Source organism: Chroicocephalus ridibundus, chromosome 13 (genome assembly GCF_963924245.1).
Source record: "Chroicocephalus ridibundus chromosome 13, bChrRid1.1, whole genome shotgun sequence".
Lineage (NCBI taxonomy): Eukaryota > Metazoa > Chordata > Aves > Charadriiformes > Laridae > Chroicocephalus > Chroicocephalus ridibundus.
In genome coordinates, this window is record NC_086296.1 from 14,558,557 (window position 1) to 14,571,343 (window position 12,787).

The 12,787-nt window shown below is 44.4% G+C and overlaps 1 protein-coding gene across 5 annotated transcripts in view; it reads left to right on the top strand.

Annotated features, from left to right (window-relative positions):
• Window positions 1–12,787, top strand: part of RNFT2 (ring finger protein, transmembrane 2) — a 39,796-nt gene that overhangs the window by 15,452 nt on the left and 11,557 nt on the right. For 4 of the 5 annotated variants that reach the window (XM_063351531.1, XM_063351528.1, XM_063351529.1 and 1 more), the window contains exons 8-9: window positions 7,859–8,008; window positions 12,445–12,510. In XM_063351531.1, coding sequence (XP_063207601.1) covers window positions 7,859–8,008; window positions 12,445–12,510 — 216 coding nt within the window. Of the gene's footprint in view, window positions 1–7,858; window positions 8,009–11,568; window positions 12,399–12,444; window positions 12,511–12,787 lie in introns of those variants that run through there. The other variant, XM_063351532.1, reaches the window with a different exon arrangement.

Consider the following 12,787-nt stretch of genomic DNA (forward strand, 5'->3'; position numbering starts at 1 on the left):
GACTCAGTTCTCCCAGTCTAAAGTACTTGGGTCATGTATTCGCAGCATGGCCCCATCACAGGAAGGGCGACATTTGGTTTAAGATGACATCAAGAGCCATCTTGGATTTATAGCATCAGTTTATGCTTTGACTGAAAAAAAAGCAAACTAAAATTAGTTTTGTCTTTGCAATCGGAATACAGAGAAGAGCAAACACGATACTGAGCGCTTGAAGTGTGAAGCATGAAGACTGCTATATTATCAGGATGCAACTAGACAAGAATTCTCAAAGCTTCAATACCTCAGAAATGGAACATCTCTGCAAGCAACTCCTCCAAAGAATGAGGGAAGATTGAAAGTTTGACAAAAAAATCCCAGACTTTCCCAAGTTCCAAACCAGCCTGGAAAACAGGGATGTCAAGAGAGGCTGAGAGACTACAGTCAGGCTGGAAGGCAGGGAAAGAAGAGCTTGCGAATAGGGGAGAAAAGCAGAAAACTGACGGTAACCCCAACTATGAGATTCCAATCTTACACCTCTGCAATCGGTGGGAGTCTGTGGCAGAAGGAGCATACCTGTGGCTAAAGGTGTCCCTTCCTCCCTCGTGAGCTGTGATCGGCACGTCAAGCTGGGTACAGGTTCTAATAGCAGCTGGGCTCATAATTTCTTTGGAAGGGGGGCTTGGCTCCCACCCTGCATGCTGAAGGCTCTCCATTAAAAAAGGCAAATAAGATCATTTGGTTCAATATAAAATGAATTAAAGTAAATTAAACTGCAGGAGCCATGTGGCCTGCAGAGGCCTCCATTGTTGTACACACATAAATGGCAGCTTTTCATTTTCACTGCTAAGGAATGACAGCTTGAGGGGGGTGGAATTAAAAATAAGGAAATAAATAATAAAAAGACACAGTTGCCAAAGATTTCCTTTAGGAAATCCCAGGTGCCTGCAAGTCTCCCATCCCCTCCTCATGCTGTTGTCAGCAATCTAAGCTGATATCCTGGAGAATGGAGTGAAGCATGGCAGGGTGGAGGAGGGGAAAAGAAAACCAAACCAAAAGAACTGTAAGAAACTGGTATCCCAGGTCCTTTTATATATATATGGGGATAAATATATGTATATCCCTATCTCTACAGGGGAGAAAAATACCAGGGACACACTTTTTTCCATCAGTCTTAATGGTTGGTATATAAAAAAGGCTCTAAGTAAGAATTTTCTTTGCACGCTCAATACAGACATGCAAACAAGTTGCAAGGGGCTGCATTTCCAGAAGACTGAAAATTCAAAAGGAAAACACTAACATTTGTTTGTTGAAAACATAGTATGAAACTAGCATTGAATAAATACTTGTCAGTTTTGTTTGAAAGGTGGATCTAGACATTGAAAATGAGGTTTTTTGGCAAGACTGGCATTACTCATATGAAATTTTTTCTTTATGCTGTGTCAGGGGCAAGTGTACTAGCCCACGCTAGTACTGTGGACTCCTCACTGCACTCACTGCATCTTTGAACATATTTGCTTGCATGGGTTTTTTTTCTGGTGCCCCCCCCCCTTTTTTTTTTTCCCCTTTAAAAGTACCATCTCATCAAATCTGGTTGGAGAAAGCTTGGCCTGTGTGTGGCTATTCTTTACACAGCTTTTCACTTGGACTTTGAGCCAGATGCCTTTTTCAGGTCCATCCCATGTTTCCTGGCATAGATGGTTACAGCTCTGCCATGTAAACTGGCATATTAAACTTCCCATACTCCTTCTGAAGCTACACCTTGGATATGATAGAAATATAAGAATGTCTTTTGCACAAAATAGTATGATTTGGATCATTCAGCCGAAGAAAGCTATCTTAAGGCAATGTATTATAGTGTCAGCTAATCTGTGATAACTGCGTATTCTGTGAGCCTGAAGCTACTAACACTTGATTTTGAGTGGCCCCAGTGCTCTTCCACGTTCCAATGGAGCACAAGCATGTTCTTTACCATATCACCACCTGTTTCTGTGCGCAGCCTTGTATAATTAGAGAGTTACTGTAAGGAAAATGAGCACTTACCTTATAATGATTAGAATTGTTCTGCAGCCTGCCACCATCTTGTGTCAGAGCTCAGCTCCATGGGATACCGTGGTCCAAAATCCTAGTGCCCAGCCTTTCTCACTGGGCAGACTGACCCTCCATTACGTGACTAATTGCACAAACGACTTGCATGTGCAGAAGTTCTGTGTTCCTTGAGCAACAAGCTCTTCTTGCAGTGGGGATTCGCGTAGAACAGACCGTGACATAGAACAAAGTCCATCCTGCTGGACTTTCCACTGGACAAGCTGGAGCAGTTTGCTGCTGCCAAAGTGCTTTCTCTAGGCCCCAGCCTCTTCCAGAAGGCTCACGTTAGGAGAGTTTCCAGAGGAAAGTTGTGTTAATTGTGGCGGTGTTGGCAGCAGCCTTCTTTTGTCATGGGGCCAGATGTCTATCAATCATTTAACATGAAGTTTACATATGTTTTCTTTCATCCTGAGAAAAACAAGGCCTCTTGGAGCATTTGAGTCCTCTAGATGCTGATCAAAAAATACAGAAGCATTAAAACAAGCACTGTCGCAGACACATAGATGATATATTACAAAAAATAACTGGGTGAAGATCTTCCTTGTCTGTGCCCTCTTGTACTGTGCGATATGCAAGTTAATCCTCGTCTTCTCTAATAGTGGGGCTAAAGTGGTGTTTCAAGATAGATGATAGCCTATCCTCTCATTACCCTCTCCTTGATGGTCTTGGATGCTATTTGGGGGAACTCACTCAGAAATAGATTCACTCTTCTTGGACCACAATCTGAGCTTTGATCCTCTAGAGCCATGGGAGCTACGTGATGGTTCTGCAAAGACTTTCCCCCAATGCAGCCTGGGATAGATGTGGTGTCCCAGAGTCAGAAATGTGGGATTTATCACTTACAAAAGAAAAAGATTAACTGTAGCGTAAGACTAGGTACTGAGGAACTGGGACTTTTTTCAGTCACTCTGCCTAACACACTTTGAAAGGAAATGCTACTAAATTTTTTAAAGGAATCATTGCTCATAGGTGCCTTCCAAGTTTAACTTCCCAGTTCAAGATACCCAAGATGTGACTTTCAGAAGTGCTGTGCACTAACTAAAAAGCTCATTTTCCCCCTCTAGTCTCACCTTGGAATCACTCCTCATTAGTCTGCATGGATTTTCACCAGCGTCCTCTGTGCCACAATCCTGTTTACTGCTCCTACCCAATACCTTCTTATACTGGCAATATGACCTGAAATCTCAGCAGAGCCTGCTCTCCTCCGATCCAAATTGCCAGCAGGTCTCAAAAGTTTTTTCTAGCATCTTCCTGTTTCAGAATATGTCCTAATGCTGCTGGCAACAGAACAAGTGAGACTTGGAACTTCCCTTGAGTGCTAATCACAACTTACAGTTGCCTCATTGCAACTTCTCTCACTTCTCTTACATCCCATTTTAATTCCACTGTGTAAAATTGTGGCGTGCCTTTCTGTTTCCTTCCGTGGAGGCCACATGCACACTTACCCAAAGCCTTATGTCAAAAGAGACTACAGAGTTGATGCTTGGTTAGGCTATGTGGGAATTAGCATTGCAGCTGCAGTTGTAATTTGCCCCCTTTGGTGTGTATATATTGTGATTCAATTTTTAATTATGTGATTCCGTGTTATTTTTCTGTACGACTTCTCCCGTCCATCACCAGCGTATACTGTGCCCCATGGATGAAGCAAGGTGAGGTATTGGAAGAAGCTGTTGTAGAAACTGGAAAGTTCATAGAGAACAAAGAGACCACTGGAAGAAGAAGGATGTTCTACAAGTTAAAGTTGAATGCTACACTGGAGAATTAAATTCCATCCTTTTCTTTGCCAAATAATTCGTATGTGGTTTTAGAAAAGCCATGTACATCTACAAACTGAAGTCAGTGGTTTAGCTTTTAATGGTAATGTGATCTATAAAAATTAAGTGCTTTATAAAAAGTCTAGTCTCAGACATTTCAGCTCGGACACCAAAACAACGTTACCTTAACCTTAGTCTTTCCATGTCTCAAGTTTTTGTTTAGAAAACGCAGAGAATAGCTGTCCCTTAGGTCATCAGCAATGTGAAAATAAGTTGTTTGTGTTTTTGTTTTTTGGTTTTTTTTTTAATCTTTTACTGTAGTGGTGATATCATAAAAAGACTGAAAAAATTTTAGTAGTTTTCTACTCTGAGCAGAGCTCAAATAGCATGAAGTGATAGGATGCAGATCTACCATCAAGTAGTAAGGGTATAACACAATACCACATGCTCAATGAGTACCATTCACCCTCTGTGAAAAAATAGTGTGTGTTCATATCGTTACAGGCTGTATTATACTGCAAGGAAAACTGCAATTGTATGCAAATCCTGAATTCTGCTCTTCCAAAATAAGTGCTTGATTTAAAATATAGAAATTGTCTATGCGGTGAAAGAAGGTAGAGCAAATGGGAGGATTATACGCGAGTCATTGACTGTTTTCAACAAAGCATTCTGGAAAAAAAAAGTATCAAAATTTCACCGTGTGCTATCACAAGGCTCATCAGCAGAGTGGCTACAATTAGATCCACAGCACAGTCCTTTGCTGCTTGTGCTAATGAAGTGTTTGATAACGGGAGTGGTATTCTGTCGGCTTTTACAGTAACTCACCCTACAGACCAAGCAGGGTAAGCGGTGCGCTGCTTCGTTTTAGTCAGGCTTAACTCCAGCCTGTTGCAGGGGCTTGATGAGAGCAGAGGCTCTTTTCTGGAATCAGACTCTACCCTAACCAGGGGCTGTAATTTCCTGTAATATCCAATTTAATTTAATCTCTGCAGTCCAGAAAGGTGATATACTTGCTCTGAAGGGCTGGCTCCTGCACAGTGCTGTCCTATATTGGGGCTGGTTCACAGGCTCTCCAGAAATGGCTTTTGCTGATCTTAGAGAGCTGTTCAGTCTCTACAGAGTGTATTTAGGAGAAGATTCCCAGATTTACATGGATTTTTTAGAAAATAGGAAAAGTTACCTAACAGAGGCGGGCCTTGCCTTATCTCAAGCTGTTGTTCCAAGCCAGATGCACAGGAGAAATAATTGTATTTGTGCTTGATATAACACACTGTTCTCCCTAATCTTGATGAGAAATAGCTGAAGTACTTTAGCTGAAGTTTTCAGACAAAATGCAGATTGAGACAAAGATTTGGCTTTGAAAACTTCAGCCTAGACAGACAAGATGTAACAAAGCTGAAAAGCAGAAGACAAAAGTATATTGAGTGGACTTACAAATGATGGGTGCCACCTGCAATAAGTCACTGCTATGAGAAGGCTAAATTTTGCTGCTGAAATTATAGGGAGCAACCCTTGTTTTCTAAGCTTCTGGCTCAGAAAGAAGACCCCGCTTCTGATGCAGTCCTTTGTAGAATTAATTCTGATTTTCTAGGCACTTTTCCTCGTTTAAAAAAGGGCTGGTGTGTTGCACTGAGATGCCTGACAAACCTTCCATTTCTGTAAGCGTTTACTGTAGCACTAGTTCTCTTCTAAACGATGCTCAGCTGTCTGTATTGCCTCCCTCCTCCTAGCTGTAATCACTCTAAGCTTATCAACAGACCTCTTTTAAATGGTCAAGTGGGTGGTGTTAATGGGCTGGATGGAGAAATGCATCCATTTAAAACTTAACTTCACTCTTGTGAGGATGTTAACAAGCATCTAGCTGCTAAGAAATCCTGATACCCTGCAGATACCATGGAAAACTGAAGATTTGCATTAGATAAAGGCATTATAAAAGCTCTGGGAAGGGTGGAGATTTTTTTGGTTAGAAAATTGAAATTCGTTACTTGCTGCATGATCATTTTACAGCCACGCTCTGCCACTTCCAATTCCGCAGCCTGTCTGGACCTCTAGGGCTGCCTGTGACCCATGTTTCCTTACGTCTTTGCTGGGGGCTCTAGTGTGTTTTAGTGCCTCAAAAACTTCCGTTGTAGAAGAATTTCAGCTTTGATGCCCCAAACGCTGAATCCAGAAGTTCCATCTGATGCAATGAGAAGGAAAGCAGTGACCAGCCCAGCCTGCTAGGGAAGCAAGGCTAAATAAAAGAAGATGACTGTGAGCCTGGTGGGAGGAACAAACCAGAGAAAGCAGTTTGCTGCCTTTAGCTTGCTGGTAGCTTTCATCAGAGCTGGCTGAGGAGGGGAGGGGGGGCGGAGAACTGCCTGTGTGAAGGGAAGGAAGTGACAGCGTAGTCATTAGCAGACTGCGACCCTCTGTCACGGGGGCTCCTGAAATAAACGATGATTGTATTGAAGCACGAGGCTGGATAGAGACCTCTGTGCTAATTTAATAAATTGCTTGCATTTAGGACCCCAGATTGTTGCTGTTACATTTTTGCTATGTGATGCCACCTGGGATTAACAAGAAGGAGGGGATGGGGCAGGGGGGGGAAGAGGAAGAAAGCAGCTCAGGTCCGTTAGCAACCGCTGGTGTGACCTCACTCCTTGTCCCGGGGGGGATATGAGATCATGAGAATGCCAGAGCTCTCTGAAGGATTCGATTTGTTCGCTACAGCAGGATGGCCTGCCGAGTGATCTCATCTCTGAGACCCCAGGGAAGGGCACTAGCTGCTGCTGCTAGCCTCGTGGACTGCGGAGGACATAATCCCCACTCCAGATCTCACCAATTAACGATTGACCTGTGATGACATCACCGATGACAAAGCTAACTGGGACAACACAGCAAGATTCCTGGGGAATTTCCCCTTCTCCGTGATCTTATCAAACAAAAGAATTTTGACATGTCAAAAGCAAATCTTTCGGTCCAGATAATGTCATTGCAGATTAAGCATAGTTCTGGGCTCACAGCTTGCCCTGACCTAGTGCCCTGTCACCAGTTGTCCCTTTTAAGTAGTGTGGGACAGAACATAAACAGGTCCTCATTAGGCTGGGGGGACCTAAATTAGGTAGCCTTATTTAGCCAGCTTCTCAGCCCTAGTCTTAGGTGCTTTAAAAAAGAAATTACATGGTAAGAAAAATCTGTTTCAGTTGTTGCACGTCATGATTGTAGTAAGCCAGGAGGGAGTTTTTGTTACCTTGCAGGTGTCCTTCAAGGAAGGAAAGCTCTGTAGTTGAAGTAAACACCAGAATGCTAAAGAAAGCTTTGGTGAAGGTTTGTAAGGATGTTGCCCATTCTGAGTGAAGTGTTTCAACCAGCATGCTTCCCCCCGCTCTCTTCCTTAAGGTCCTCAGGAAGGTTTGGTATCTCCGAGTTTAAAAATGCCTTAAGGGTGTTTTTTTCCAGAGACTGCCTTTTTATCTGTGTACTGTACAAGACCCAACACACACACGAGTGGAAGGGGAAGGATGATAGCAAATAGGTAATTAGTTTGATTCTTTGGGATGATCTAGAAAGCTGTCAGGAAGACTGATGTCACCCTACATTTAAATCCTTGTCCCTTCAGAAGGGGGTATAGGATCAGAGACTTACCTTTCATTCTTTTCTTTGTTAATAGTATCTACAATTTACATCGCATTCATCCCTGTAAGTTTTAACCTCTGCTGCTACCATTCTGTAGCATTGCACAGATATGCAATAAGCTGTATACCTATAACCTGCGCTAGAAGTTTAAGATTCAAAAGGGTAGAATAGCTGGATAAATGACAGAGCAAGAGGAACACTAAGAAACAATGAAGTAATAGTTATCCTTTCTAGGCACAGAGTTGAATGGCTGCAAAGCAAGCTGCATCTCACGAATACTGGTCTTTGCGCCATTTAACAGAGCGTATAGGTGGGCAGTGAACACAAGTCCCATAAGCTTCAAGCCCTGCACCTGTTAAGTGCTGCTCTTTTCACCTCCTGATAGTAATCATATTTGACTTGTTTGTTTGTTTGTTTTACAGGGAAAGTTTTATCTGGTTATTGAGGAGCTGAGCCAGCTGTTCCGCTCCCTTGTCCCCATCCAGCTATGGTATAAATACATCATGGGAGATGATCCATCCAGCAGCTACTTCCTAGGTGGGATCCTGATCATCCTGTACAGCCTCTGCAAGGCGAGTACCACCTCATTAATAACCTCTATGGGAACTGTAGCAAGAGCAGAGAAAGAAGCACAGCTGAGGGGAACAAATATACCTTTTGATTGTTGCTGTCACTTGCCAGGAAGGAAAGCTGCAGCAGCTGGGGGCACCATGTGCTTTAGTTGCTAAAAGCATTTTGCTTCACCAGTATGTGGGCATTGCTGAGCTAGAGGAAGATCTGCGACTGCTCGTGTAGTGTTGCATCAGGCTGATGAAGTCATTGCTGCTCTCTAATACCTTTCTGTAAAGGCTAGAGGAGAATGGGAGTGGAGTCTTGTGGAACCGGTACTGGAAGAGAGGTTAGCTGTCTCCAGACTTCTAAATGCAACACTGAAAGGAAGGTTGCAGACAGTTACATGTTTCTCTCTAAGCTTTCCTCTGTCTTTCAAGGCATGGTAGGTACTCTGTCACCCGTAGTACTGAGTGCAGCATGGAGAGAGAGGGTCAACCAAGTCCTGCCTAGATAAAACAGGCACACTGTGAATAGGTGCGGCGTATTTAGAAGAGTCCCAAGTCTGCCCAGGGACAGAGCAGGACCTGAAGCAAACAATGATACACCTTTTTTAGCCCTTGAGAAAGGCCAAGTGAGTCAAGCTTGCTGCAGCCCTGATGCTTGACTCTGCCTAGGAGAAAGGGGCTATGTCTTTGCAGAGGCAGACTGAAGAACAGAGACTATATACAAGCTGAAAACAGCTCCAAGGGGCTAATCATACTATAACTCTTATGTGAGATGTGGCTGCAGTTGCAGCTATATGTTGCATAGGAATGGGGCAACGCAACCCCTGCTGTCCAGGAATTTACAATTTTTGTAGGCAAGATAGGCAGAGAAGGTCATGGGAAGTGAAGTGACTTGGTCACAGCAGGTCCGTGATCAAGCCAGAAACAGAGCAAACAGTGCCAGGATGAAAGGCACGTGAAACCAGCATAGCTCCCTGCACGCTCATCCATTCTCTCAGCTGTATGTTTCCTGCTCTTTGTGCTGTGGGAGAGGATTGTTGTCCTTTTCAAAGATTCCATTTTCTGGATCCCCTCTAGACTACAGCATCCAGCCAAGGACAGATTTCAAGCGATCTTTCTGGTATCCCATCTTGCAAAAGTTATTCAACACCTGGAGAAGAGACACTTACCTGCAGTTCCACATGTTATTCCTTACATCTGGAGAAATCACCATAGTGTGAAGAAGCAGTGGGGGCCATCTGCTCCTTGGAGAAAGGGGAGCCAAGCACAAAACCACAGCTGGCAGGGCAAGGGCCTCACCGGCCCCACAGCACCCAAACAAGGCAGGCAGGGCAGGCCTGGAGGTGATAGCCAGGTTCAAAGAGTCAGGATCTTCAGGTGGTGAGGCAGGTCCAAGATAAAGCCAGAATATCAATCCACAAGTCAAGATCAGGTCTGGTGAAGGCAGCCAGGGTCAGGCACAGTCCAACAATTGTAGGGCATAACCATTGTGACAAGACAGGCTTCAGCACAGGGTGGGAAATCACACCATGTGCTGGGGTGTCCAGATCAGTGGGATTTCTAGCTAGGTGCAGATATGGCTACAGTTGAGCTAGAAACTAGCAGACACAACACAGATCAAACACAAAGTAAGGTCTCCAGGGCTGAGCTTAAATAGAGCTCCTGGTCCTATGGGCAGGGATTGGGGGTGGAGACCCCAGGTGAAGCTCATGGGGGCCATGAAGGTCTATTAATGCACTCAGGGCACTGACACGTAGGTGCAAGCAGTTCTATATGGGCTGGCTTGATCTTTCTCTACTATGAAGCTTTTCTAGGTGATAGCGTGATAATCTAGATGGGAAAAGCAACCTTATTTTGAAAAGTTCTGCCCATCTGTTATTTAGGAGCTCTGTGAGGAGAGAAGGACAGTTATTTATTAGCCTTGACTATAACTTAGGACCAGGGCTGTGGGGCACACTTGTGTGAAAGTGCCTTGGCTACAGCCTATGCCTTTAATATGCGTGTTTCTTCCTTTAATTTGTCTAGTTCATTGGAGGTGTAAATGGATGGATAGGCCAGCTGAAGGGTAATAAGTCCAGGAACGTGTCCCAGGTCACTGTGTGGCAACTACGTAGTACCACAGATGTGTCCTGGTTAGGATTAGACCTCTGTGTGTTAGAGACACTGCTTGGAAGCGAACTAAAAGTGTGAGCACACTTTTCCAATACAGATCATGAAATACTAGGTGCGTGCATCCCATTTACAATCAGAAGAGTCGCAGGTCTAATTCCTTGCCTAAGATACTGAAAATATACCCAAAGGAGTCCACATTAGCAAAGCCACAAACCGCATTAGAAAAACCACAGAAGCCAATTTGGCACTCAGACCTTCTGTGCTCCTGGCAAAAATCCAGGACTTAGCTAGGGCCGCATCCCCTTTCCCTACACAAAGGACAGGCTCGACTTTCAGAAGGTTGTATACAGCGCAGCTGATGGGAGCTGTCTCCATGTCGCTGGACTGTGTAAACACGAACCTCTGATTTTGGCCTCCAGGTGTTATTTTTTCCCTATCCTGAACAGAAGCACTCACCGGCCACGAACCCGATTGTTCCAATCCTATTGCTAGAAAGTTGACTGGTGCAACATAGACCTCAGTGCATGGGGTGATAAATGGATGTTAAGGAGAGTACTGAAAGATGCATTTTTAGGGGTATAGGAAACTCCAGAGGAAAAAAAAAATCGAAGGGGGCAAATGGACTGGGAGAAGAGGAGACATCAGAGCCAGAGCAAAGGCATTGAAGTCACGCTATAAGCAAAGCAACCAGAAAAAGCTGTGAAGTGGACTGTGGGAAAGAGCTGATCCCTATCCTTATTAGAAGATAAAAAGTCTGTAGTAGTCGGCAGCCTCAAGTGCTCGTTGCTGACTGGAAGCATTACTGGAAGGACCCTGGGAGCCTTTTTACGTGCTGACTGGAAGCATTATTGGTGCCTTCATTTGATTCCGCATGTATTGCATGATGATCTCATTGGCATTCCCTGCAGTGAGCCCACTTAATCATGATAACAAAAAAAAAACCAAACCAAAAAAACAAAAAAAAGGCAAGCCAACTCCAGGCATTCTGGTGCCTTTGTACTGCTAGTCCCCTACGGCACTGCAAGTTCTGCATCACATCTTCCCCTGCCCTCCTAGCCGCTTCTCACTCAGGCAGGTTAGAAATGGAAAGGTCCTGTTATATCATGCCCTTCTCCCGACAAACGCAGGGCTGTTCTTTGCACAATCACTTCTCCGTATCTTGTCTAGTTCATTGTGTCTTTTTCCCTGTGTTGTGCCAGCGGATAGGGAAGATGAAGCTGGCATTCCAGATTAGGTTTTCAAGCTGTTTTCCCTTTCATTAGTAGTATCTTATCTTCACTTTAAGAATGCTGAGTGTCTCCTCTCTTGCTCAGCCCCTTGATATTTGTAGGCAGTTTATCGATAGTCTTTTGGCCCCACTTTGGTACCGCTCAGACAAACTGTAAATATTTGCGTCTTTTAGTCTCTTTTCAGAAGTCATTTTCTGCAGGCTCATTTTCTGCCCTTCTCTGAACTGCTTTTAGTGTTTAATGAGGAGCCCAGAATGAGCACTGCTCTCCAGATGCAGTTACATCATGTTTGCCGGGCAATGGAGGGAGGGGGGAAGAAAAGAACCTCGTGTTGCCCCTGCTGATGGCCATCTTTGGGAGCCTGCAAAGTACCAAGGTGCTGGAAACTCACTCCTTTCCTGGCTTTTTAAGTTTCTCACTCTTTAGGTGGGTGGGAGCAACTCAGCCTCAGTCTTTCTCGTTCCTCAGGCCATTCTTCTCTTGGTAGCACTTAATCACTGCACTCCACTAAATCCCTCTCTGCAGCAGGACAGGCAATTCCCACTCCTTCTTTCATAATATCATCTGGGCCTTGAGATGTGAAGCTGTGCGGCTCTGCCTGCCCTGGAAATCCCCCTTTTCCCCAGAGGCCGAGGAAAGCGGTTTTCTGCCTCTTCCATGTGGAAAAGACTGCCCTTCCTTCCCTCTTCCTCAAGCTAGCTGCAGTGTTTTCTAACCTCACTTCTGGGCTTTTCAGGTGCTCACTTCTCCGGGTGGGAATTTTCGACCTTTCCTACCTAGTGGGGCTGGGCAATTTATCCTACCGTAACCCTCTAGTGTCTGCTCCTCTTTCTGTCCTGGAAAGTCCCCCTGAAGTGCAGTCCATTGTTACCAGAGCTTTTTGGGCTACCCTTCTGCACTGTCAATTCACATTTATTACATATTTCATGACCATTATAAAATCTTTTTTGGCACCATCGTTACTTAGGATTTTTGTTCCTTCCAAGCATCCCTTTGGAGACACTGTACCACATGTTTCCGGAGCTTCTGGACTGTACACATGCATGGACGCGCACACACGCGCACGCACATTTTGAGAAAAGTATCTGAAATGGCATGTCTTTATTGCAGTCTTTTGACATCTGTGGTCGCCTGGGAAGTGTCCGGAAGGCACTGAAGGTCCTTTGCACCCCACAGGTAAGTAGTCATACATATTAGACCAATTTCAGAGGTTACTTGTTACTGTTGAATGATGGAGTTGAAAATTGCTCAGTGTATCAGGTTCATAAAATAAAATAATTTGTTGTCCCATGGCTGGATAAGCTGGTATCCCTCGTCAGGGACGTTAGGAAGCTTTTCTCCTTTCTGCCCTGTCCCAGCTGTGGTAAGAGACTGTTGCTGATCTGGCCTGTTTTGTCCAATTGAAAGCCCTGTGTAATATGGATTAATCCACTGAGGCCAAAACTGCAAGAAA